This window comes from Aythya marila (genome assembly GCF_965140915.1).
Source record: "Aythya marila genome assembly, chromosome: 2".
In the NCBI taxonomy this organism is placed as follows: Eukaryota; Metazoa; Chordata; class Aves; order Anseriformes; family Anatidae; genus Aythya; species Aythya marila.
Window position 1 is genome coordinate 46,494,150 of NC_139043.1, and position 26,897 is coordinate 46,521,046.

Sequence of the window (26,897 nt, forward strand, 5' to 3'; positions counted from 1 at the left end):
CTGGCTTGTGCTGTACCGAGGGCTCCCCCATATATGTTCTAAAGGACAGCAGCTGGGCTGCAGAAGTGGAACACGTGCAAACAGAATTGAGTGGAACCCACCCCTGTCACTCTTGAAAACAGACCTGAGCATTTCCCAGGCAATTCCATCAATTGCTGCTGGTGTGCCTCCTAGGTGCAGACGGTTACCCATATGGAAAACGCCCCAAATTTGCTCATTCACATTTAACCAGAGCTTTTTTTTCAAGCTTAGTAACATTTTAAAAGCTTTTAGTTGGGAGGGTGTATGTAGTGCAACAAGAAATATCCCTTTTCCATATACAAACTGACAAGATTGCACAATCAGTTAAAAACAGTTTTGGACTTTTAATAAAAACTCATCCAAGAAATCCAACTTTCTGCCGTGTGGTCCCCAAACTTTCTTCTTCATCCAGAATCTTCTGAAGGGCTATGTGCAATGCCTTTCCTACTCTCTTTCCTGTCTGCAAAGTAAAGAAAGCAAAACAAGTTTGAGACATATGCTTATTAACAGGAAGACAACTCTCATGGATCACTTTCTTTTGACAAATATTTTCCCTTTAATGATTAATATATACCAGCTGGTGTAATAAAAACATGTTTTTAATTAAGAAAAATAACGGTGGTGAAAGTTTCATCTTAATTTGATTAAGTTTTGGAAAAAACTATGCATAAAGGCAGTGCTCCAATTCATCAGAGAAGCATTCCATGATCATCAGCACCCGATCCGTGCAACGCTGGATCACCCAAGGGTACAAATTAAATCCACATCAGGTACAAGCACACGTTCAGATTAGCCAGCACATGCAACACAAAGCAGAATGCTTTCTGCATAACACACTGTCATGTAGCCAGAGGTGTTGGCCCAGTGTTAAAAGGCCAAAATGCACATGAGCTGCATCACCAAACCCATTTGTGGGCCAGATTCTTCATTGTGCTGCACAATTCTGCACTGCCCGAGGGCCCTGAAGGAGTCAACAGAAGGCTTTCTATGCAGAAATAAACTCCAGCAGTGGCAAACCACCAGGGTTAGCTCTGATACCAGCCCCCGCTCTTCCCACAGGCACAAGTGTAGTGCAGAAGCTGCAGGAATGAGGAGCACTGGGCAGTGCTGAAATAAAGATCTTAAAGCAGAGGTGACCATTAGCATTCTCCTGGGGTTCCCGACTCCATACACAGCTGAACAGAGCCCACGTGTCCCCAAATAGCCAAAGCCAGGCTGTATTAAACAGAGTTTATCAGTTCCTGATCTTTGCAATGAAGCCTTTACCTGCCATACAATTGAAAAACCACAAAGTTCTTACATTTGTGTGACAATTCCCACAACTGTGGGTGCACAGACCTTCAAGTAAGGTGCATTTTGGCTGAAGAACCAGGTGACGGAACACGGTCCGTAACACCAAAGCAAATCTGGGATGAGCTGTGAGGCAGCAAGGTGGCTGCCAATCCTAAACAATATGAGTCATGCTAGATCACAGACAGCACACAGGAATTGCTACTGCTCTGCACTGGCACAAAGACCACAGCAGCACTCCGGAGTCCTGTGGGGTGATGTACTTTGGTCACTGTTCTCCTCAGATGTAGGATAACATCACTCACACCCAGTTAAAGTGAACGGGAACTCTGCAGAGCTCTGGTGTTGACACAGCACACAATGCTGTGGCCGTCCTATGCCCGCTTGCCTCCCTTATGGAGCATAAACTCAGCAAAAAGCGTAACACTGGCAGCTTCCCAAAACTTCCCCATGCAACTGCCTTCCTAAGAGACACGTCCTTGGTACATCTGTTCTCTACCAGGCAGGGAAAGCTGAACACACCTTCTGACCTGCTGTTAAATCTCACTAGGAACAGGAAGTGTCAAGGACGGATTATGCAACTCTTCCACTGGACATTCCCAGTCCCCTCCTCTTTTTTTTTTTTCTTTCCCTTGGTACTCTTATCAGGCTGCTATGTTTGAGACAGTCCCAAACACAACAGGACCTCTCACCTCCCAGAAAAAATATTCGTTTCTTCTCATCAGCTTTCTCCCTCACTCCTTCCAGCTGCTCACCACCCAAGAGAGAAGACTTCTTCCAGAGCAAGTGAGAGCACAGCTCGCTGGGCATTCAGCTTAAGCTTTAACTCCTTTCACCAACATGAAGGGACAAGCTCTTACGTAGAATAAGACAGCTGGAAGGTTTCCACACACATCTGATCAGTGTTTAAGCAAGCACTGTTTAGTCTCAAGCATGGCCTGATAGTAGACTATCAATGGAACCACCAAAGTTCATTTCCTAGTTAGGGCTCGATGTAGAGCTAAGTTGGTGATCAGTGTTTTCTGCATTTGGACATCAGAAAACTTGCACGGGGGGTGGCTTCTACCACGAGCCTGTAACAGAGTCAAGCACCCAGCCCTCTGTAGCAGCCCTAGACCCAAAGCTTCAAGTCTTGTGACATTTAGTTAGAACTGGACTCAAAATCCATCCAGGAAGACACATCAGATGTCCATGCAAAGTTTGGTTTCTTTAGGATGCCAGATCAAAGATAAACCCCTATGCACATTACCTGGACAACAAGGGGGTTAAGTGACCCCCCTGGATGCAATTAGCAGACCACCGGTACCGCCACGATCAGCACTCTGGACTGACATCACGATACGCTGAACTCCCATAAATATTCAGCCTGTAATTTCCACTTGAGACCAACTGCTTTCAAACTTGGCACCAGCTTCTGCATTCCTCACTTCCACGTTAGCCATACTAAAATTAGTTCTGGATCTCTAGGAAACGGAGCCAGCTTTAAGTATTTAATTTTCATTCCGACTCAAAAAGTTCAGAACTCATTTCTGCCTGATGCTCAAGGCCAAATCCAGGCATGAGAATTTATATGGGAAGACAGTTTCAAGAAAAGCCTAAAGAAAAGTTTAAAAAGGAATTCTCACGTGGATGTGAAAAACATCCTAATAGTACTTTCATGGAGCAAGGGCAGACCAAAAACCCAATAAAGGAGCAAAGAAAAAACAACAGTAAAGCAAGAACAGAAGCTTATGAAAAAACAAATGAGTTGTGCTAGAAGGGAACACCATGTACCAGCCCTTCAAAGTACTACCTCTACTTCTGTGGAGACATTACCACATTAGAGGTTTTGCTCTTTCAGTCTTTAGGGGAAATAATGAGATAGGAAACATCTTACAGCTCTGAGTTACTTGACTGAAACAAATGTGAGTACAACACATTTCAGGGATATTAAAGTTTTAGATGACTTCCACTCATGTGAGATTCTGTGTTAAAGGAGCTGTCTGTGGCCTTCAATAGGTCCCTTATTCACCTAATAAAAGCAACAAGGTCTCTGCTTTTAATGTCCTTACTCTAGCTTCTCATACACTCAAGTACCAGTTCATCCATTACCATGCAAGACAGTAACTGCTCAGAACTCCTTACCTCCATCATTTCAAAAATGCTCTCAGGATCCAGGCTGCCTTTCCCTATTTTCTTCATGCAAGTGAGGGCACCCTTGCTGGTCACAGCAATAAGAAGGCTGGCCAAAGAACAGGCTTCTTCCTGAAGGGTAGCATCCACCACATGCCTATATCCAATCTGTGGGTTAATGACAAAGCAATGTATTAGTTTGCAGTTGCCCAGGTTCTTTATTAAAAAATTAAACCGTATGGGTAGCTCAGTCAGTTGTCTGCAGCCTCCCATCCTAATCTCATGTCATCTTTGGCAGAGTTTAGAGACTGAGTTGATAGTACAGTACTTCAACAGCTTCTGACCCCAAACCTCATGTACACACATAACAGAAGTGAGATAAGCATGTCTCTACGTCAGCTTGTCTTCCTCCCTGACCATCCTTTCACTTATCTGAACCTCCGAATTTCCCTTTTACCTCCCCTCCAAGGACTGACTCCCCTACCGCCCCGGTGAAAATAACACATCTTGGGGCTTAGGTGAGGCCCCACTTCGGTGATTGGCTTTCTTCTATTTATGCTGCTTGCTTAAAAATTATGTCAGACAAGCTTCCCAGTAACCAAGCAAATCACTAACAGATGCAATGGAAAATGCAGCATCCAGCAAAACAACTGTTAGCTGCACACTACATATGGAAAAGGAAAGCGAAAACCCACTTGAAAGTTCAGTATCACACCCCTGAAAACAGAATTCTGACCCCAGCAACAAATGCCAGGCAGACCACTCAATCTTTGAGCCTTGCAACAATGCCCATTTGTTTTCACATACTGGAGTATCTACTGCTCTGGGTGTTGAGCAATGAGTAGCTGAAAAATAAAAATTTCTCCTCGTATCATAGTTTACAAGAATGCATCGAGGGGAAATCTCAAAGTTGGAGGTGGAAAAAAAAGCCTTATTCAATAAAAGCTCCCCCTCAATCAGAATAATTCCAAGGATGAACAAATGTATACAGAGTAACCACTTCTGCAGCACAAGTTTTATCTCTAGGGAAAAATAAACAGCAGGTGAAGTTAACAGAAACTGAAGTTTCTAAGTAGAAGGTCGCAAATTTGCTGGGCTTACTTTGCTTAATGTGACAATGCAGGGCACATCATCCACGTTTAGTCGAATGCAATCATAAGGGTCATCAGAGAGCTCAATTTCTTTAGAGCCTTCTTCATCCTCCAGAACACGCACTTTGGGTATTCTGCAGAAACAAAAGCGTGTGCAAAATCATCGTCAGAACAGATAATGAGTACAGGCGTCATACAGGCTCAACTCCAAGAAGCGCCCTTTCCTCTAAAGGAGGCTACGTGTTTAGAAAAAAAAAAATCCAGAATGTTATTAGAGTATTAACAACTCACTCACTGAAAAAAACATCTTTAGTGAGAAGATATTCAGGATAAGACTATGTGCATCATTCCAACTATTAGAATTTAATCTAATTTCTACGCTAATGTATGAGGAGAGATTCAGTGCTGTCTTTCAGAATTTGCACATTTGAATTCTGAACAATTCTTTGCACATCTGCCTGGCAAAGCAGGAGAGAAACTGCCAAGACTGAACCCGTTCATATTGTGGCACCCGACCTCGCAGACAAACCTCAGGTTGTTACAATTACAGCCATCACACGGCCTGGGAAAGCCATGACATCAGCAGCAAGTATAAGCAGTAAAGCAGTTCAAGAAAGAATGACACCAGCTAAGGAGAGGTGGGGAAAGGGGTGGCAGTAAAATCCTCTCTCTTTAGCAGGTTAAGACTGACGAGCTCTTCTCATTCTTCAAGAAGCCAGAAGACTCTACTGCTCTCAGGACAAATCTACAAAAGCAATGGCCAGGGATAAAAACCTCACGTAGAAATCCAAGAAATGCTTTCTTCTCAATTGTGGATGACAATTTCTCACAAGTGAGCTAGACAGGCTCCGTATCAGTGGTACACACAAAATATCCATTATAGCCATTTGATGGGAGTGTCAGAGGACAATTTAACGCAGCTTTCTTAGCACAATGAATAAAATCATTTAAAATAACTTAGAAGGTGGTATAGGAGGGCTTGGGTTGAAAGGAACCTTAAAGATCATCAAGTTCCAACCCCCCAAATTCTCAATAACTTCAGCACCTTACATACCCTCATTTATCCAGGTGTCCACTCAATGGAGCACGGACTGACAGACTTTGCTTTACTGGCCAGCAAAACCCCCACACAGCTCAGCGAAACTGCTCCCACTTTCACATATTTGCACGTGAAAACACAAAGTACTTCAAGCTATGCCTGGAAAGCTAACCTCAGTAACCGTGTGGAACATCACTGCAGTCTGTTTTTATGCTAGAATTTTTACAGTAGCTGTTTGTCAGAGTGAGACTCCTGGGGTTACGTTCTTTAATGTGTTCTGTACCAAATCTCTTTAAAGGAAGAGATAGAGACTGGCTTTTTCTCCAGGAAAGCAAAGCGATTTTTGTTGTTCCCCAGACAAATGTTTTAGTTACTTGTGGCTAGGAGCCTGAGAGCCAAGTACTTCATAGCAGTTAACTCTGCTTTTGTAAGATTTCTTACAAGAACAAGCCAAGCTAAAACTAAAAGTTTCAGTAAGCAGACAACTACGATGTGTACTTTTTCAGGAAATTCAACTCAAAATGCTTTGCAGTTATGTAACAACCCAGTGGAAATGCATCAAAGCCTATTTTCAAACTGCAAATATTCCATTACAAGTTGATGGAATAAAATCCCAAGGTGCCTACTCCTCCAGCTTCACAGGACAATGGACAACGCTGGACATCAGCCTAGACAAGAAGTTTATGTGCCAAAACAGTGTTTAAAAAAGAAGTGAGTTAAAAAAATATATATATGTAAGATTGATTAAGCAATTTTAACTCCCTCCTAAAAGAGCTATGAAACCACAGCAATGTTTGGTCTGCAAGAAGAAGCCGACGGAATTAATACCTGAAAATCCCTTCAAGGGGCTGCGTCGGCCAAGAACAGACAAGGCAGATTTACGAATTACAACTACTGCAAAGGCAAAGAGAGCACTGATCAGATGCAAGCATCACAGTAGCAGGGGAAAAAAGGGTATATACACACAAAAACTGAGGATCCAAATGGGCACAGGGAGTGTTTGTAGCACAAAGAGAATTCCCAGAAAATTTGATATTTCCTCTCCCAGCTTCTGAAGATTTATCTTAAGAACTAGCTGTACGTGTTTACTTGGTACCTTTTATTCTTCTGTTTTGATTCCTGTAAGTAATCAGCGCAGAAATCTGTACAGCAGGACTTAGTCACATAATGAACAATGCTCTTGTCTGCGTGCCGGAGACCCAGAGTTAACAACTGCAAAACCTCTTCTACCCTGGTATGCAGGCATCAGTTCTGCCCCTGCCACCCTGCCCAGCAAAAAGTAATTAAAGAAGCAGGACATCGACAAGGCCACTGTGTTATAAACTCTAGTTTTTTGGCTTGTGCCTAGTTTTTGTTGCCTCAGTGAGGGACATTCGACAAGACTGGGTTTAATGCTGACTCCTGACACGGTGGCTACTTGCACATTTTGCACTGTCTACTTCAATCACGGATAAATCTGGCCTTAAGCACTTTGGAGACACAGTTAAGAATACAGTTTGATTGCTGTTATCTTTCACACATGATCTGGATTTAGTTTTTAGAACACAATGAACAATGCAAAAACTCCAAGGAGTAAATATTCCCCCACGACAGTCGTATTGTCATTGTTCCATGCCTGAAGGGGATACAGTGAGTCAGGCCAGGCATAAAAAGGATTGAAATCCCGTAATTCTCGCGCAAAATTCCTGGTGTTACTACTATGGATTTACTCAGCCCTAAAGAAAAGCGTGCCATAGCTATGATAAACAAAATAAATGGTTAGGAGCAAGGTTTTAAGGATGAGGCTGAGCTTTTCAAATGCCTGTCTGAACATCAGAACAAAAAATTTGTGGCTTCAAAGAAGAAAACAGCAGCCTGAGCTTCCTGCTCCTGGTTTTCTGGCTGAAGTCAAAGGCAGACAAAGATCTGAAAACGCTTGCAACAGAAGCCTGTGAACAGATTATAAAAGGCAAGTAAGACTCAATGAGGGACACGTACCTCTAGTGAAGTTCAAAACACTTAATCTGAAGTGATCTTCACATCAACACCTTGTCTTACTCAGACATCAATATTTAAGGAGAGTGGGCTGCTACTCTAACCAACCTTTGTATCAATCCAAAGAAAACTTAGTATATATGGAGGGAAAGAGGAAAGAATAGCAGATAAGGACAACAGCTTTTCACTTTGTATTCCAGCTCTGACTTCCTGAGCTCTGATTAGATGAGATGTATTCGTGTTCCCTGCCCTAGACAGGGTTTTCACAGGTCAAAATCAGCACGCTTTGTGTTATGTCATATTGTGCCACGGTCTGGTGGGCCATCCTATTTCCACCAGACTGAGGATGATCGCCCACAGCTTGCAGGAAGGATACAGCTTCCAGAACAATGAAAATAAAGCAGAATCATTAAAACAATTACACCCTCCACGTTACCCATCTGCTTTTTATTTATTTATTCTTATTTTTATACGATGTTCTCTCTTTATTCAAAACTAGAACTCTAGTTGAAAAAAGGCCATTATCCTGCAAATAAAGTGTGCGTCTTGGATCTGCAAAACGACCCACATGGGAGCAACTGTTTTAACTATAACACTTTCTCATCCTGGCAGCCCCCACATGGAGACACAGGCATTTCTTCCCTTTCGTGTACTGTCAAATCTTTGTGAGCTATTACATTTGTGACAGGATTTCTTAATGCTGCACAAACAAGCTACAGTTAAAAGGTACCGCTGAGGGCTTGATTAAGCTGAGAAATTTCTCAGCCACGTATACAAGTTGCAGTCTCAGATGGGCTCTCCCCTCCTCCCAACTTTAAAGTGTGTATAACCTGATACATTGCCTGCATCTTCAAAAGCTTAATTTCTTCTTCTTGTGAGTACTTTTCCAGCTCTAGTGCTGTGCACTGGTTCCCTGATGAATAAACAAGAACTATGCCACTGACTTCAGCAAATCTCTAATTTACAGCAAAAACAATTTGAGATCCACTTTAAAACATTTATGCCTGTAAGAGTCTAATTTTTGCACCTCTGCCAGCTACTTTTGCTATGTAAGATTTTTTAAGCAAAGCCATTCACTAGTTTCTTTCTTCAGGGTGATACAAAACACTATATTCCCTTTCATCTATAGATAAAGAAGATAAAAATTAGAAAAAATATTGAATATTGTTGAATGCGTTCAAAAACATTTGTATCAATGATTCTACTAGATTTTATTTTTCCATTTTCTGAACTAAAATGCACGTGCATCCTGGTTTCAGCGAGCATAGAGTTAATTTTCCTCCTAGTAGCTGGTATGGTGCCGTGTTTTGGAGTTAGGATGACAATAATGTTGATAACGAACTTACATTTTAGCTGTTGCAGAGCAGTGCTTACACTAAGCCAAGGACATTTCAGCTTCTTGTGCTGCCCTGCCACTGAGGAGTCTGGGGGTGCACAAGAAGCTGAGAGGGGACAGCTGGCCCAAACTGGCCAAAGGGATAATAAATACCTTGTGGTGTCATCCTGAACAATGAATATGGGGTGGCTGGCTGGGGTGGGGGGACTGCTGCTCAGGGACGGGCATCAGTCAGCATGTGGTGAGCAATTGCATTGTAAATCACCTACTTTGTGCGTATTATTATGATTACCATTATTATTTCTCTTCCTTTTCTAGCCTATTAAACTGTCTTTGTCTCACCCCACAAGCTTTTACTCCCCCCCCCCAATTCTCTCCTCATTACGTGTGTGTGAGCAAACAGCTGCATGGTGCTGAGCTGCCTGCCACAGCATTCCTTTTGGCACCCAACGTGGGGCTCGAAGGGGTTGTGATAATGACAGATGCGACCGTAACGCGTTAAAACAAAATTGTTACAAGCATGAGATCAGTTTAATCGCAATGCTGCTAATCACAATGCTGATTTTTTTGATCTCAGGTCTGCTGTGCCTATTTTCCATACTGTACTGTACGTGTTCCCTGCCGTGCTGTTTATCATTTCTGGGGGCTGGTTTAAGGTTATTATTTTGCTGTACTGTGCAATACTGGCTTATGATATGATAAAATGAGACTAATTTGGTATTTGTACGGAGAATTGCCTTCACCTCCATACTTCAGAAACTGTATTTCGGAAACTATTACTAATTATACCTTTTATCTTTTCTCCTCAGGAAGCCAATTGGGGGTGGGGGAGGAAGAGGGGATACTTTTCCCCACTTCTTCACACTCCCTTCCTTCTTCACCGTCCCCTTCTCCTCCAGGCTAGTTACATAGCTCTCTAGTTACCGTAGGTCTTCAAAACCCTGAACATCATTGGGATATTCAAACCAGCACATTCCTATTGTTATGTCTCCTAAATGCATTTCAGGTTTTGTTTAAAGGTTAAACAACTCATTAAGAATGTCATCCAGAGATCTGGATGTCAGTAAATACTTCGTATTTTAAACTCACACGGCATCAACACAAAGGCCTCCAACTACTTGCAACAAAACTATAGGGTCAATACAATTTTTTCCTGGATCTGACTAGAGAACAAGAGTTACATTGAGAGCCCTGTTGTGCACATAATGCAACACAACACTGGATTATTAGAAACATTAAAGACATTAGCTCATGTTACGTGTTTGCCAGCAGACCATCTTTTATGCAAGTTGCCTTATGTTTTTCTTACTCAAGTATATTAGGCATAAAGATGCCTAGCTCACAGAAAGTATTTCTTTTCCCATGCCACTTCCACTCACATGAAAGGAGAGCTGTGCTTTACCTTGTGTTAAAGAGGGCTGCCTTCACCGCAATAGAGATTGCATCAAAGAGGTTCCCACCACACTCCAATAACTGGGGAGGAAAAGAAGAATCTCTTTAAAAGGTACTAAACTGATTTTTCTTTAAGTCTTTATTTTACTTAAACTTACTTGAAAAAAAAAGCACAAAATTAAGAACAAGAATAGGTTAAAAAGTTGTCTTTAAAGCCTATCTATGACAAATAAACTCCGAATACAAAACTAAGATTTCAGTTGACTGTATTATGCATGAAAAATAGAAGAGATAAAGCACTTCATAATAAAATTAATGATAACATCTAGTAATAGAAGCTGAAATCACCACTGGTTACTCTTCTCCTGTTAAGTCTCTGCACTAGGCTATGACCAGAATATTTCTGGTAATACTCAGCACATTTGTTCTTTCATGTTAAAAGAAGACAAACCATCTTCTATACTTTATTTCAATGGGGAATTTTTTTTAAAAATAGTTTTCAAACAAGCAATGCCAATTCTCTCCCAGAACATTGTATGAAATTATATAATAAAGCTATAAAGGAAGCTAATTACACAAAGCATAGCTTCAAAGGCACATCTTGGTTTATTCTCCATTCTTCATGGAAAAGGAGTCATCTTCAACTTCCTCTTGAAGCCGAAAAAGATCTAAGGAAATCCCGATTTCAAAGTCTACTTGTTGATAATTCTATCACTTCAATCAAAGCCTGTGGAGGGAACCTAGCTTAGTTTCTTCCCACTGAGATCAGGAGAACAACCAAATAGAAGACCAGCACTGTATAAAAACGCAGGGCTCCCATAACCACTACTACTCACAGGCTGACAGAGCACTCAGAGATGTATTTGGTGGCAGCCAAATAGTTCTCTGACAAGCTCCATTCTGAGCTTGTCCTCAGCCAGCACAGTTCTATCAACATACACATCCCCATCAAGCACTGGAAACTACAAGGATAAGAACACGTGTATGCTTCTCCATTACATCCATCTATGCTGGACACTGAGAGCAAAACAAGTTTTACAACACTGATTACATTGATTGCTCCTCAAAATTTATTTAAGGAGGAGATAAACTCCCACACTGGGAACAAATCATAAATCAGATATTCTAGAAAGACAGCTTATTTTTACGAAGACAAACTGAATTGTGTAAAAGGAATGACAAGATTTGGGAGAGAAAGCTAATACAAAGGTGATCAAATTATTTCTTTCCAAACAGCTGCTGGATACAGAGAGGTTAACTTGCCACTTTCAGTCATGATTGGATTTCACTGGATAACACAATAAACTCACAATACCTTTCTTATTAAAACACAATAATGGGATGTGCCTGTACTGTTGCCAGGGTTATGTTCAGGCTGCTTTTCTAAAGCCTTATCTATATTACAGTGGCACCTACAGGCTAGGAACAAAGCCTGTCTCAAGCACAGTACAATTCCTCCAAATATAAAGGAAGGCTGAAGCGTGTTGTGCATAGATTCCCCCCCAACCCACTCCATTTTTACTTTTTAGCCTTTTTTTTTTTTTTTTTTTTTTTTTAATGTTTGGTTTGTTTTTAAAGGATTGGAGAAAGTCTGTACAACTGTGAGTTTTTGGAACAGATTTACAAGTTGTTGGCTTTCTTTCCTCCAAACAGTGCTGAGGCAAGGTGGGGACAGAAAAGATGAAGAAATGCTCTGAAGGATGCTCAGCAGCGAACCAGCAGAATTTCGACAGAACCACAGGTACCCTCCCTAACGCCCAAGCACGTGATGAGGTAGGGAATGAAAAGAGATCGCACAACTTCAGCTCTCCTTGCTCAGTATGGCAGGCTACTGGTGCAAAGTATGTGAAGGAGGCTATCCAAGTACCAAAACCAACCCCCTAAAATACTCCTAAAAGCTTATTTCAGATATCAGTAACTTAGAAGGGGAGAAAAAAAGACAAAGAGAGGGTGAGAACAGGCTGTAGCTTGGCAGTACGGTATAACTCACACTTCCAAAGAGTAGCTCACAAATGCAAACATCCCCTGTTATTAAGAACGCATGTATTTTGAAAGGTCAAAGCACATTTTGTTGACCTTTAATTCATGTGTGTGCAGAACGGTGGTGGTAGGCAATCAGTCTGCATCTTCACAGTGTCTGGCTGAAGCTTCCTTTTTTCCCAGTCTCACTACACACAATTAAAGCACTTCTCAACTACAGTGACCACCAGAAAATCGAATATGAGAGATGTTTTCAATCTACAAGCTGCACGACTGTGCGAAATATCACTATTTTCTCTTTTGAGCTTGCATATGTCACATTATATTTACACACAGGAGCTCAATATAGATGCTTTGATCAATGTGTGCACGGCTAAATCGCATAGCAACAGAGTACCTCCAGCTTCATAACTCTTCTCAGAGGGTTTTGTCTGTCAGAATAAGAGACTTGGAAACAAGAACTTTTTCCATCTGCCCACAAGGTACCAGTATTTTGAAACTTAAGACAGATTTATGACTTATTTTGCCTCCTACTTAACTATGCAACACAAACACTTCCATGAATTCTGAAGTACAACATTTTCCAAAGGACTCTCAATGATCAGTTATTAGATATAGAACCTGCCTCCCTCCAAAGATAAATAACAAGACAAAATATTTTATATTAGCACAAGTGTCACACTTCTACCATCAAAATAGAGCTCTAGAGCAGTCACTCAGCAAGAAGAGCTTCATGAAAACCTGTAGCTATCAAGCACCTACATCAAGTATAAACTATCACATATGTGATACATACATCTACTTGGAAAAGGAATTAGAACAAATACCTCACAAAACTATTAAAGTACAGATGCTGGGGTAGAGGGAGGAACAGAAGAGTTATGTTAAAAGTACCTTGTTTTATCTAACCCAGCAGCTCTTCAATTGCTCTCATAAAAAATCTGCAAGTGACATTGAAAGCCTCATCAACTTTTGAGTCCTAGTTACGAACCTACAACAGATTCTTTGCTGATACTGTAAATGCAGCTAGATAAAATAAAACACATACCATAGGTCTTGCTACTAGTTGTATCAGAATTACGAACAGCACGTGAACACCTAGGCTGTTTTCCTCTGTAGCTGTGGACAATCAGCAGATTTGTCCAGGACAAATCAGGTAACAACCAGTTGTATTTCACACAACAGTTACACAGAACTCCGTCTGCAGCAGTCAGCTTTATTAAAAGTCTTTGTTTATGCTGTACAAGCAGCACGTTGCTTAAATAAGCACTGAGTTTAATATTCTGTACCTCTGCTTGTAATAACCTAGCAACTCAAGGTCACAGTGTGATTTCTCAGAACTAGCACTTCATCCTCTGTTAAACTATGCCAAGCTCCAACAAGCTGCTGACTAGGATTGCTAAAGCACTCAGCAGTACACATCTGATCATGCTGCAGACTGTCACGTTAAGTACCGTGCCTATTGTAATTAGGCTAACGTATTGCTCTTTAAAAACTTAACAGACTAATTTTTACATTCAAGTCTCAGTCTCCATATTCCTGTTTTGTTTAATGAAACTCTGTTTGTTTGTTGCTTTTTTGTTTTGTTATTGTGTTGGTGTTTTTTTTTCCTTCTCCTTTTGGCAATGCAGCTTAACATTTAATAAATCATTTCACAGACATTGATTCTAGTGAGTAATATCTCTCAACATGTTTTCAGTTACACATTTGACAAATGGAAACTCAATTTTGGACCAGTAAGAGTTGGAAACAAAGCTCAGGAGAGTCTGACTTACAGACTTCAATTAAATTCACGACAGAGCACTGTAAATACAGCATTGTTTGGAAACTGAGTTGCTGTATGCACAAGATTTGCATACACAAAATTCAGTTTCCATTTTTTAATGGGCACAAATATTCACTTTCTCTCCTATATTCAATACATGTATACAACTTCCATCAAATATTGCCTAGGCCAAATGTAACTTTTTTTGCAGCAATTTCCTTGTGAGTATATGATTACTGATTTTTATGGGAGCCAGATTTGGAGTATTCAGTGCTTTGTTAGCTCTGCAGCGGAGCAGCACCACCCAGAAGAGCAGAAAAAGAGTAAGCAGGAAGTAGTGATTAACTATTAGAGACAGATTCACAAGGAAATGGCCATCCGTGCTGTGAAGTATGATGTCACATTAGGAGAAGCATTTTTAATATGAAAATACACATGGCTATGCTCAGTCACCCAGTGGCTTGAAAACCTGCTCGAGCTCTTAATAGTTTTTGTTTTGTTTTTTTTTACTTACCAATACATCAACATAGAGAACCCAGCAGTGCTCTCTAGGATTAATACAAAGAGATTTCAGGTCTACACTCCCTTCGCTGCTAAATACCCTGTAGAGTGTATTTGCTATCTCTGTGCCAAGTTCTTCTCCTCCCCGGCCTTCAAATTCAGGAGTAGCATTTGCAGAACTAGATAAAGAAGGGGGAAAAAAAAAAATACTTTCACTTCTGAAGCTGCCAATATCCAAAGAACATTTCTTAAACATGAAGTACTAGAAACATCCCTATGGATTTATTTGTACAAGAATAAGCGCATCATCTGTGAAGAAATTATTCCCATTTTGCATAAGAAAATGTTTTAATGCAGATAATATACCTATATTTTGTTGCTAAGTGATACTAATTAAATTCCACTACTATCTTCAGTTCCTAAGACAATATTAAAGCTGGTGAATTCTCTCTGGGACTAGTTCTTTAGCATTCTCATCTTCTGTCACCTCAATCTTTTCAAGAAAAAGAAGCGAGAGACAATTGTACTAAGTTCAGAATGGCTAACAAGGCAGCCTGTTAGCAATGAATGTGAAATTAATAAGGTAAGAGAGTTAAGTAAGAAGGTAATTAATAAGGTAAGAAGAGAAAGATGTGACACTGGGACAAGTAGAATATGTGGAATTGACATGACTGCCTGGCCTTAATTGGTAATTTCTTTTGGTGAGTGTACTCTCTGCTACCAAGGCACTTACAGACAGCAGCTCATTATTTTCAGCAACTGCTGCTTTTGGATAGGAACAGCCAAAGAGCATTTTTTCCCAAAGGGAACTGACAAAAACGCCTGTGGTCTTTATTTCCCCGATTCCAACATAGGAAACTTTGATTATGAGGTCATGCAATAAGGGCTTGGGTGCTGGGACCTCGTTCACAGCCAAGTGGAAAACAACAACCCCACGAAGCTCCAAGTCACAATGAAATAGAACAGAAATGCCCGGAGGCACACAGAAAAATAAACAAATATTCTGAACCGAGCCCCCCACTGTAGAGAGAGGGCAGGAGCATTTTCAAGAAGTAGACCTGTGGCAAACATTTATTTAAAAACAGGATCTGCCACTAGTCAGATCCCCCCCCAAATTCATTTCTCTTTACTGAACGTGGGAAAGGAGGGGATCCCATAGAAGTAGTTTGATATCTTCCAAATCTGTAAAAGCAAAACCTCAAACCCTACTGGCTGGGCACCTCTCAGTGCCAATTTCTCATGAACATTTTGTATTGATACGATGAGAAAAGTCCTCAGCTTTCTTCTAACACCAATGCCACAGGAACGTGAACATACAGCAGAAAATACACTCTTGGAACAGAATCACCTCACCTTTAAAAAAAAACAAACACCTAAAGACCCACGTTATCTACTGATGACTTCAAACATCAAGTGAGCTGTGTCAACAAGACCGCAGAGCCTATAAGGAAAATCCTTGCCATGCAGTAATCCTCCCAACTTGTTCTTTGGCAGAACTGACGATAATCCAGAATGCCCCGCAGTTACTGGATTTTATAGGAGTTATTTGCCATTTCTATAACAGACAGCACTATACACGCTGAAAAGGTAAACCTTACTGCCAGTCAAGCACTGACCTATGCTTCCAGACCACATTTACCACATGAGCGAGCACTGCAAGCGTGACACTTTTATTTGCAGTGGCATTAATATTAGACACTGATTTTAGAAGATAGGGCCCTATCTAAGTATAACTTAATTCTGGGAATATAGCCAAGCCAGGCCCTTCGGCTGTACTGAAGGAGCACTTATTCACAGAATCTGTTTTTTTGCAGGTTAACTAGTCCATTCTATTTAAAGTATGGTTATGCAAGCACTATGCTTCCTATGATAAATTGAAAAAAAAATTTATACAAACCTCAATCTATACCTCATTATTTTCAAACTCCAAATTCCATCAAATGCTGTAGCTTTTAAATATGAATGGCTGCTTTCTTTGACAGGGAGTAAGAAGAACATAGAACCTAACTGGAAAATAATTGCAGGTTGGACTGCATCTTAATTCCAAGACTATTTTAACACTTTAGTTCCTTACAGTCAAAGTGAAATAAAGAAAAAACGTTGGCTGAGTACGAATACAGTAACTATTTGGTAAACACTGCCACCCAACGCTCACAGAATGCTGCAGTAATTTTCACTGGGTAAAACGTGAAAGAGGATTGCCTAGCACACAAATAAATGAAAAAGCCAAACAGCTTGTTTTATGAAACACAGAAAGAACTTAGTAGTGGCCAGGGTGAGCAAAGGGAACTTCTACTCCCAAACAGAACACAGTTCTTGAAGACTTTCAAAACTACTTCAGTGTCACATCACACAACAATCAAGAACCCTTTCAAAGCACAAATATGCTTCTGCCACAGATACCTGCTTTCAAAATCCCTTGCTGTTACCAGCAAAATCGTTTCTTTCACAGTAAATACTTCCCTTGTTCAATGGAAAATAAATACTTGTTGCTAAAGCCCTTAATAGTTATTATCTACAACATGAGTAATTGTAGCAGAGAGAAAACAATTAAACAAAAGACCATCTCTGAGGCCAAACCAGATAGAGGCTGTAACAACGTGTGCATTCTGCACTTTACAATTGCTCAAAGACAGGCTTAAAATCAAATTGGTTTTCAACTCCCAGTTCAGATTAACACAAAATATGTAGTTAGCATACAGAGGCAGATTCCCATTGCACTGAAGACAAAAGATTAACTGGATTTTCCACAGTAAGCTCACAGCTTCCTTCCTGGTCTACAAAGACCTCATTAAAGAGAGGATATTCTTCACTTAGAGCTGCATTTATTTTATTAGTTTAACCACCACGAAAGCCAAGTGGAACACCTAAGAACTTCACCACGCAAGGTGGCGTATCAAACTGTGCTCTGCTGCTACCACCCAGTGGCAGCCTGGAAAAGCATTGCAGTACGGAGGGCATCTGGTTTCCCTATGGGGAATGTTCACCATTGTTAAAACAGTGAAATAAATTGTTTTAATTATTCAGACCCTTGCAGCAGGTTAGTACATTGAAGCTATAAATGTCAGAAGAACGTTATTTGGAATAAATTACCAATTACCTTTTTTTTTCTATTATACTAACCAGTCAACGAAGAATTCCAGATAACCTTCATCTGGTTTCTCCAGCTTTGGTGTCCCCATTTCAGCTTTTACGCCCACCAAGATATCAGTGTGTCCCTGTTAAAACAGAAACGTATCACACAACTAGAACCACGTTCACAAGACCGGTTAATTTAGATGCCTACAGCAAGCTGACATTTCCACCTAGAATGACTAGCAACAATAATTGACTATCACAGCAAACTTGAAATCAGGTTAGTTTTTATTCATTTATTTTTGAAAAAGGAAAGGCTTTAGAAGAAGAACATTACGCATAGGAAACTTTTTCAAATAATTACCATACATATCAACTTTCTCTACATTTAGAAGACACTTATATCACAGATTTGTTATCAGTCTGGTTCTGGAAAGAGCTACAGCACCTTTATAATACTCTAATATAAAAACTCTATTTATTTTCTTTACAACAACAGATGCCAGAAGTAGCTTTGCTTCACTGTAAAGGCACAGAACTATTTTTTTTTCCTGTGACGAAAATGGTGTTTCTGTTTTTCCAAAATTAAATAGCAGACTAGTTCAGACTGAAGGCCTTCCAGTTACCCCATGATAAATCTAGCTCCAGTGGGTTAAGCTGGCCTGAATGAGTTATATATCCTGTCATTCTTTCCATAACCCACTGTTGCAGTTAGTGCTGTGCATGTGACACACACACACACATCCACAGATAGCAATGGCTTATCTTAAAACGAGTCTAATAAGCCAGAGTTTAATCAGTAGCATACAAGAAATTCGCCTACCAGCTTCACTCTTGCAGATCCGGATGTGTTTGACACAACATCTGTTTCTACTTCTGCACACCTGTAATCTTCGCAGCCACGGCCATCTACACGGAGGTCCTCCTGAGTACGACAACCAACCAAGAATCTGTGATTTTAAACTTTCCTTTTCCCACGCCAACCACAGCAGTGAAGATGAATATAAAATCAACGGCTCCTGGTTTTATCACCAACTTCCACATACAAGTGTGACAGAACCAACCGCACTTCTCTGTTCACCTCTCATCTGTCTAGAGCTTGCAACAAGCACTCTGCGTGCAGACCTCAACCCCTGCACTAAGTCCCTCTGGTTTCACCAGAAAGCTGCAGACTACAAAAGCATCAACCTCTTGGCTTTAAAAGATATTTTCTCTAACACAACAAAGGTCTTTGTTGTGATGCCTGAGTTTTCTACTTCTAGGTATGTAATCAGGACCCAGCAGACAGGAATATCCACCAGCCTTCAAAACCTTTTTGTCTGTTTACAATTCAAACACGTGTTGATTTGCACTCCTCAGATGCTACACAGCTCACCCCCATAAAAGCAGTTTTCTTCACCATGAAGTACAGAATCACAGAATGGCCGACACTGGAAGGGAGCCCTGAAGATCACCCAGTCCAACGCCCCTGCTGAGCAGGATCACCTAGAGCACGCTGTGCAGGATGGCACCCAGGCAGGTTTTGGATATCTCCAGAGGAGACTCTGCAACCTCTCTGGGCAGCCCGTGCCAGTGCTGTCACACTCACAGTGCAGAAGTGCCCCCTCATACCCAGCCAGCACCTCCTGTGCTTCAGTTTGTGCCCATTGCTTCTTGTCCTGTCACTGGGCACAACTGAAGAGAGACCGGCTCCATCCTCTTCACACCCTCCTCTCAGATATTTATACACATTGATGAGGTCTCCCCTCAGTCTTCTCTTCTCCAGGCTAAACAGGCCCAGTTCCCTCAGGCTATCCTCATACAACAGGTGTTGCAGTTCTCTCATCATCTTCATAGCCATCCTCTGAACTTGCTCCAGGAGCTCCATGTCCATTCTGCACTGGAGAGCCCAGAACTGGACACAGCACTCCAGGTGTGGCCTCACCAGAGCTGAGTAGAGGGGCAGGATCACCTCCCTCAACCTGCTGGCAACACTTCTGAACACAGCCCAGGATCCCACTGGCCTCCTTGGCCACAAGGCACATTACAGACTCGTGCTCAGCCTGCTGCCCACCAGGACTCCCCGGTCTCTCTGCAGAGCTGCCCTCCAGCAGGTCAGCCCCAAACTGTGGCACTTGGGGTGCCTCCAGAGATGCAGGCCCCTGCCCTTGAGCTCTGAGCTCCGCCACCTCCCCGCCCATCCACCTAGGCCTTCCTGAGCCTGGCTACGCGGCCGTTACGGGACACAGCGCCACAGGCCTTGCCCAACCCAAGGCAGACCACCCCCCACCCACCCCCCCAGCCGTCCACCTCCTCACAGCAGGCCCTCAGACCGGTTAACGGCCCCGTGCCCGGCGGCGGGGCGCTACCTGCACGCCGTGCACGATGTACAGCTTCTCCGCCTCGCTCAGGCACACCGCCGCCATCTTGCCCCCCTCCCTCCCCCCCCTCAACCTCCGCTACTTCCGCTTCCGCTTCCGCCCCCCGGCACGGAGCGACTCCCTCCCGGGGGGGGGTGACAGCGGGAGGGCTCTGCGCATGCGCAGCGCCGCGCGCGGCGGGCGGGAAACTGCCCCCCCCTCACCCCCCCCCCGCCCCTCGCTGAGGTGATGGCGGTTGGGGGGGGGGGGAGGGAGGGGTGTTACCTCAGGGGGAGGTGTGAGCCTCCCCCCCCCCCGGAAAAGAGTAATAAATTAAGTGATTAAAGTGTTAATTACATCGTTTGTTCTCTTTGCGGCGGCCTTGCTGTGGAGGGGCGGCTGGTGGCAGGGTCGCGTTCCCCAGCCTCGCCTCGGTGCCCGCGCCGTGTGGCCGCCTCCAAAATCTGTTTAGCGGCGTGAGGCGAAACACCACAAAGTGGAAAAATGGGAAAATCCCCATAAAATTCCTCACAAAATGCCGCCCTGATGTGACCTCAGTGCAGGCACACTGTGATTCCCAGTGAGCGCACAGCAGGGCGGCTCACAGCCATCACCACAAGCCCTAAATTCAAATAAATATATTTTTTCCCCCTTTTCCACCATCCCAGCCTGCAGCCTAGCCGGCCAGCCCCACCTCCCCACCTCCTCACCCACCCGGCCAGCAGCGGCTCTCCCCGCGCTCACCCCCAGCGGCGCGCCGCCCCCACACCCCCAATTTTCCCCCAAACCCCCTGAATCCACCCCATTTCTCCCCCAGCCGCCGGCGTAGCCGCTGCCCGCCCTGTGCCCGTGCCCCGGGGCGGGGCGGGGAGGGACCGGGGCCGGGGCTGGGGCCGCCGCTCGCTTCCTGGTGGCTCCCGGCGCCGCCCCGCCGACAGCCGCGGGAGGGGGACGGGGACGGGGACGGGGACGGGGCTGGGGGGGGGGCGCCGCGTGTGCGGGGCTCGCCCGCACCGGGACCGGCACCGGGACGGCAAACGGGGCCGCTGGCGGCCGGCGGCGGCTCGGCGGCCTGCGGGTAGGTGCTGGTGGTGGTGGTGGGGTGAGAGGGAGCTGCGTCTTGTGGCCAGGCGGGGTGGTGGGGAAGGGGGGTGCCCCCATTGCTGGGGTATGGGGTGGTGGGGAAGCACCCTGCCCCGATCCCACAGGGTGTTTAGGGTGGGAAGGATCCGCAGGGAAAAGGCTGAGCGCCTCGGATGCCTGCTGTGGGAGATGGCAAGGCTTCGCTGTGCACCGCGCTCGGCTCGCCCTGTGAAAGCACCGCAGACATTGCCATGGTAAGTGGGGCCACGCGTGGGTTCCCCGACCCTAAAAATCGCAGCCCGACGTGCGGTGAAGATCCCGTCCTTCAAACGCCACGGCTACGGTGCTGTCTGCTCTGACGCAAGAGTGTTTGTCATGCCAATGGGAGTAAGTTGTGCCCGACTCCTGGAGATTCAGGGGGTGCGACCCAGAGGCTCTGTGCAGGTACGGGTTTGTGACAGGGAAAAGGTGAGGTCTGCCTAAAAACTGGGGGTACTTCTGCAGCCCCAACAGAAACGGGGTGTTGTTGTGTTTCTGTCACCATTTTCAGAAGCGTAGTTGCAGACAGGGTATGCATTTCTCTTTGAAATCGGCTTTTGGTAGCAGACAAAAGTGACAAAACATGATTTAACCCTGCAGGCTGTAAGAAGATGAATGCCTGGTTCCTCAGCAGATGCGTGCCCACTGTGCCCAGGTAGTTACGTGTCTTTTGGGAGCACCCCTTCCAAGGGGACAGCTGACAGTCTAAAGCAGCGTGCGTGTAGCCCAGGCAGTGGTAACCCTGCTCTGGTGAATCCCTGCTGCTTACCTGGCGTGAGTTTGCTTTCTTGGGGTTTCTGCATCTCCCAAATGGAACAGGAGCTAGCGGTGCCACATGGGCGATGAAGTTTAAAGCCACGCGTTGCTTTATTTTGGGGAAACGTGCTTGCACAGCCATGCTGTGAGGGCGATTCTGTGGTAATGGGACATGCCTCCTGTAGAGGCGACCACAGTGTTGGTGATGGGCACCCAGGCTGATTCGGTCTGAAAACGGCTTGGCTGTAGCTCAGCTAGTTGCTGCAGATGTGAACTGAGTGAGCTTATGGCTGGCTCTGGTCTCTCTGCAGCGTAAACATGACCTTTTCCTTGGGGTGATACTGTGGGATACGGCTTTTCTGCTTTGTGAAAGAAGGCAGAGGGTAATGTAGTATGTGACGGGGTTATGGAAGCTTGTTGTCACTTTTTATTTTCCCTGCCCTGTGCTTAGCTGGCTGAAGCAAACCAGGTATGAATGGTGGTACTCAGGACATCGTATTTAACTGAAACTTTAAGGTGCTGTAGAGAAAATGACAAGTTAAAGCTTTCCCTACGAGAGCTGCATGTTTCCTGGGTTGTGCAGGCAAGAAGAAAAAAAAACAGAGAGCTGCAACTGGACTGGAGCTGCAGTGCAGCAAGTCTGCCAGTAGCTCGTTGCACATCCTCCTTTTGAGAGGGAGCCCAAAAGGGAGAGCCAGCTCGCCTCTGCGGGCTGTGGGTGCCAAAGGCCTGGTCTCAGCTAATAGGGGCGAGGTGTTACGGGACAGGGTAGCCGTGCCCTGGCTCCTACTGCAGAGCAGCACGGGCAGGTGACCTCCTTTGGCCTGGAGCTGGGAGGCCCTGCTGCAGCAGCAGGGGTCAGCCAGAAAAATGCTGGGACTTGCTGCCCCGTGCGCCTTAGTGGCAAGGAAGGACACGGAAAACTGATCGTTAATGCCCCGTGGGAAAGGGGAGGGTGATGAATGGGAGGAAGCGCACGGCCCTTGTTGATGTTTTTGCTGTGAGGCTGGTGCTGGATGGGGAGTTTGGGAGGTGCAGCTGTAAGGTTTGGTGTAACGCAGGGACCAGTCCGAAACGTGGCGCAGCTCTCAGGAGTCACGGTGGATGGGCTCAGGTGGAAGCAATAAGAGTGAAAACGGGTGACGTGAAACACTACGCTATTTAATAATAATTTACAAATAAAAATGAGAGTTAGGGTCCCATTCACCGCCCTAGTGGAAAGGCAGCATGGGGATAGGGATGTGATACACACCTTTGCTCTTGGCCATGGCTGCTTCAATCACTGTTGTCCAGTACAGTGTAGGATGGACAGACAACACGTCCTGTATTGCAGTTAGCCTGGTCTACAGGTCTCAGTATTTCAAAGGATAACAAAATTAATGTTTACCCACAGAAATCTATTTTTTGTGCAAAGAGAGATCACTCGTGCTTGCTAGCGCAGCAGGGAGCAAAACAAATACTGGTTGTCAATCGAGAAGTTCTTTGCTATGTTTTAAAAACTTTAACGTAGGGCAGTCTCTGACCCTGCAGGTTTTTCCAGTTCCCTGAAGCAGCACCATAACTTTTTCCTAGGCTCTCTTAACGTCATGGAGTTGGATCGTGATAGTCGTGATTTTTTGCTTTGGGGTAGAGGTGATGTTTTTTGTCACTGTTTCATTAATGCGCTATTTTAACGTGTGCCCTGTGTCTTTCTGTATCTGGTTTAGGTGGCTGCTTAGGTGTAGTACTTAGATTTAAAATCTAAACGCCTTAAAGCTCTCATACCTTTATCTTTGAAACTCTCTGATGTGGTAGGAAGAAGCGTAGACTGCAAGTGGGGCAATAAGGTAGGAGAGACAGAGCAATCGCTTGTGATTTTGGGAGGGGGGGGAGGCCGTAGCAGAGGCAGGCAAGAGCCAAATCCCGGGTCAGACCAAGTGAAAAGGTATGTCTGGTAGCTAAGGGGATCCTCCTGCCTTGAAAGTTAATACTCAGAATATTCTTTAGACTGGGATAGTTCTGCCAGCTTCTTATTTTGAGCAAGGTGTAAAACAAAACAAACAAACAAAACAAAACAAAAAGTGTTCTGCTTCTTAGGAAAATACATATTTTTATGCCATGGAAGCAGCGTAGTTGTTAACGTATACAAGTGGTATTATTTTTAGTGTCTAAGCAAAACATCCTCCTTTAATTTCTTCTTTCCCTTTTTTTCAAAAGGTTTACACAGGACAAATTGAGAGTTTAAATTCCCTTAATCCAGTGGATTAAATTCCTTTAAAACAATGGCTCGCTGTTTTAAGTCCTGAGTCAGCATCCAAATTGGAAAGCTGTCTAGGAGGCCAGGACAGCTTCTCCTGTCTCATATCTCATGAGGCTGTCTGTTCACAATAACTGCAGCGCCAGGGGAAAGCATGACATCCCCGGTCACTTTCTGTTTCCCAGTGCAGTCCTTTCTGCAAGGTTGCTCTGCCCTTCTGGTCCTCATTCCAGGTAGGTGACGAGGCCACAAGGGTGGCTTGCATTTACAGGTTGAGGTTTAACATTTCTCTTTTTACATAATTAGTGGCTCGCGTGTATTTAGTCTGTCAGGAAACTGCGAGGTGGAAGCGACAGAATTTCTCAATGGCCCTTGCAGCTCTGATAGTGAGAAAGTTGTGATTGCTGTTCTGTGGTGGTTCTTACTCAGTCACAGCTTCAGGAAGTGGCTGACATCTCCGCAGCACTCTGGCCAACTGCTCGTGGTGATCACTGAAGCTGGGATAAGACCAAATCAGATCCGAGCCTGACTTTATTCTTTACTGCCCTTGCGACTTGTGTCCCGGTCCTTCTTGTTGCCCCCCATTTTGTCACCCACCTGTAGTGGTTCAGTGTCCGTGTACCTTGGACAGAAACTTTGTCACATCTCATCTTTGCTCAGGCCTTGCAGGTGGGGGTGGAATCATTTACCAAATAACTCAAGACTCTTAGGTGAGTCTTTATTGCATTACATTTTGCTTAACACAACATATATCTGTTGGCTAAACAAATGATACAGGCATTAACCAGGAAACTGTTACCATCTGTCCGGAGAGACCGTGTATCACAAACATGCTTTTATTAATTTCAGAAACATGGCTTATTTTCCTTGCAGTTATACTAATGTACTTCCACTGACACTGCAGAGGTTGCTTCTTGTTTACAGTGATGTCAGTGAGAGGACTGGGGGTTTGTGCCTTAAGAGGCTACCTCTTTCAAGCCTGTCAGTATCAGCCCTGAGGATGGAGTTTCTAGATCTGACAGATGTCTTTGAGGTAATTTCCACTCCCCCTGCTCTCCTTAGGGAAAAGTTCCCTCTACATATTCATATTCCCATTCATACATATTCTTCAGGAATACACACCTTCAATTAAATCTTCCCTCTAATAAGATACTTCAAATAAAAACAAAACATCCCTCACCTTTTTAATTGTGTTTTTAGTGATCCATTTTTGCTAAGCTATTGGTAATGCGTGGACCCTTCATCATCATCATAATAATAATAACTAGATTCTTCTTGAAAATAGTGAAAGAACATTGTAAACAATTTTTCTAAACTGTCTATAATGCAGTTTTGTAATACAGCCAGTCACTCCATTCATGTGTAGAAAAACGTTGTACCTGGAGTACTGTGTGGTTTTGTGTGCTCTCCTTCCCTCTTCCTAAGACAGGTAATGCAAGTCTATGCATTTAGCCTCAAAAAATACTTTTTTTAAAAAAAAAAATCTTGTCACGTTTTAAGATTATTTTTAGTGATTTCATTATAATGGATGTTCTGATCTCTTTAGGCCATTTTTCTTCAGTATGAGAACTGAAACTGTGTTGAAATCACACAAGTTGAATAGCCAGAGGTTTCAGGTGAATCTGAGATGTTTGTGAGTGCAAGGGTAGGTGCTAATGTAGTGCCTAGGCTGAAACTGTACCTCTCAATGTGCCTGAACTTCCAGAAGAAAAATTAAAACTTTTCTGCAGCAGGCACAATCCTGTTACCCTGCTCCTGGGGTGGCTGGAGTAGGGCTAGCAGAACTGATTGCACTGTGACATTTCGATCCCAGTGCTCAGGTGTCTTGGCAGTGCGGTGTTAAGATCCTAGTGCCTGCTTCTTCCCTAATGCTTTTGCCATTTTAACCAGAGAGAAAGAGTTTTTAATCTTTTTTTTTTTTTTTTTCACTTCTTTTTTAAACTACAGTTAAAATAGTCCAGTGGAAGTACAGCTTTCTATAACAAATGTAAGCCTGCTTTTTCCAGTTGCCATTCACAGACCTGTTAGAAAAGTCCCATTGATCCTTCAGGGTTTTGTATACCAGAGGCTGAAAGCTGCCAGGCCGATGGATATCTGGATGAATCAGCAGGAGACTGCCAGAAATTCTCAGCATTCTCATTCCACTCCCGTTGATCAGATAAAGCCTTTCAGGTCTTGCAGAAACCATTAGGAAAGAATAGACAGAATATTGGTATTTCCTTATTATTCCTGCTACAACTTGCTTTGGCAAGTTTTGACAGGCTTGTTGTTAGACCCGGGCTACGTGAAAGCGTGGCAGGAGAAGCACAGGTAAATACCCTGTTAGTTAGAAAGCATACTTCCACTTCTGTTGCAAAGAAAGATTAAATATGTAATGTTTTAATCTGTGCGGCTTTATGTACAGAAAACTGAAATAAGCTTCAAAATGATGTCTCACAGTTTATATATATTTAAGTAAATATATATATAGGTTTTAATTTTGGTTTTGTATAAGGGGATGTCCAGTGTATCTAGATCACCTAGTTTAGCAGTGTCATGAATATAATGTGACCGGTAATATATGTCTGCTTCCTTTTGATGATGATAAAAAGTTAACTTCAGAATTGTGTATCAGCTCTCAGAGTGCTGTCAGTGAGCCCTGGCTCTGTGTGTTGCAGAAACTGTTCCAAGTATCTCTATAAAGTGAATAAAAGACCTGAAGTGACCCGCCTTCAAAAAGCTGAAATCCCTTCAAACTGAACCCCTCACAGGGTCTTCCCCTTATCTGTCTATCTCTTGTTCAAGATTATTTTAATTAAAAAGGCAGAACTTGAAATTCACTTAATTATTCTGACAAAACAAAACCTCTTCCCAAAGTTGGATGTTAAT

General features: G+C 43.6%; 2 protein-coding genes across 8 annotated transcripts in view; one reads left to right on the forward strand and one right to left on the reverse strand.

The window, feature by feature from the left end:
* Positions 1-326: 326 nt before the first annotated feature.
* Positions 327-19,983, reverse strand: EXOSC7 (exosome component 7). 2 transcript variants are annotated; one of them, XR_014316947.1, is made up of 9 exons: positions 19,925-19,983; positions 18,400-18,501; positions 17,625-17,719; positions 14,515-14,680; positions 10,266-10,336; positions 4,525-4,648; positions 3,436-3,591; positions 2,561-2,774; positions 337-481 (listed from the first exon to the last, which is right to left on the reverse strand). XR_014316947.1 is itself a non-coding variant. In XM_082753771.1 (8 exons), exons 1-8 carry the CDS (start codon positions 19,979-19,981, stop codon positions 377-379), a joined length of 876 nt encoding a protein of 291 aa, XP_082609897.1. In that variant the 5' UTR covers positions 19,982-19,983; the 3' UTR covers positions 327-376. The 2 variants fall into 2 exon arrangements, 1 of the variants encoding a protein (XP_082609897.1); XM_082753771.1 differs by lacking the exon at positions 2,561-2,774 and having other exon boundaries at positions 327-481.
* Positions 19,984-20,895: 912 nt separating this feature from the next.
* The window catches only part of ZDHHC3 (zDHHC palmitoyltransferase 3), a 30,036-nt gene continuing 24,034 nt past the window's right edge, over positions 20,896-26,897 (forward strand). For 3 of the 6 annotated variants that reach the window (XM_082753772.1, XM_082753776.1, XM_082753777.1), the window contains exon 1: positions 20,896-20,993. The gene's annotated coding sequence lies outside the window, so the exon portion shown is untranslated. Of the gene's footprint in view, positions 20,994-21,086; positions 21,253-21,307; positions 21,443-26,897 lie in introns of those variants that run through there. The other 3 variants (XM_082753773.1, XM_082753774.1, XM_082753775.1) reach the window with 3 other exon arrangements.

Excerpts from the sequence above, each read along its gene's own strand:
- EXOSC7 (XM_082753771.1), bottom strand. The coding sequence starts at position 19,981 with ATGGCGGCGGTGTGCCTGAGCGAGGCGGAGAAGCTGTACATCGTGCAC. Across the intron at positions 10,337-14,514 it reads TTCTCTATGTTGATGTATTG|TTATTGGAGTGTGGTGGGAA; the intron begins GTAAGTAAAAAA and ends TTTCCTCCCCAG. Across the intron at positions 4,649-10,265 it reads GCAGCCCTCTTTAACACAAG|AATACCCAAAGTGCGTGTTC; the intron begins GTAAAGCACAGC and ends TTGTTTCTGCAG.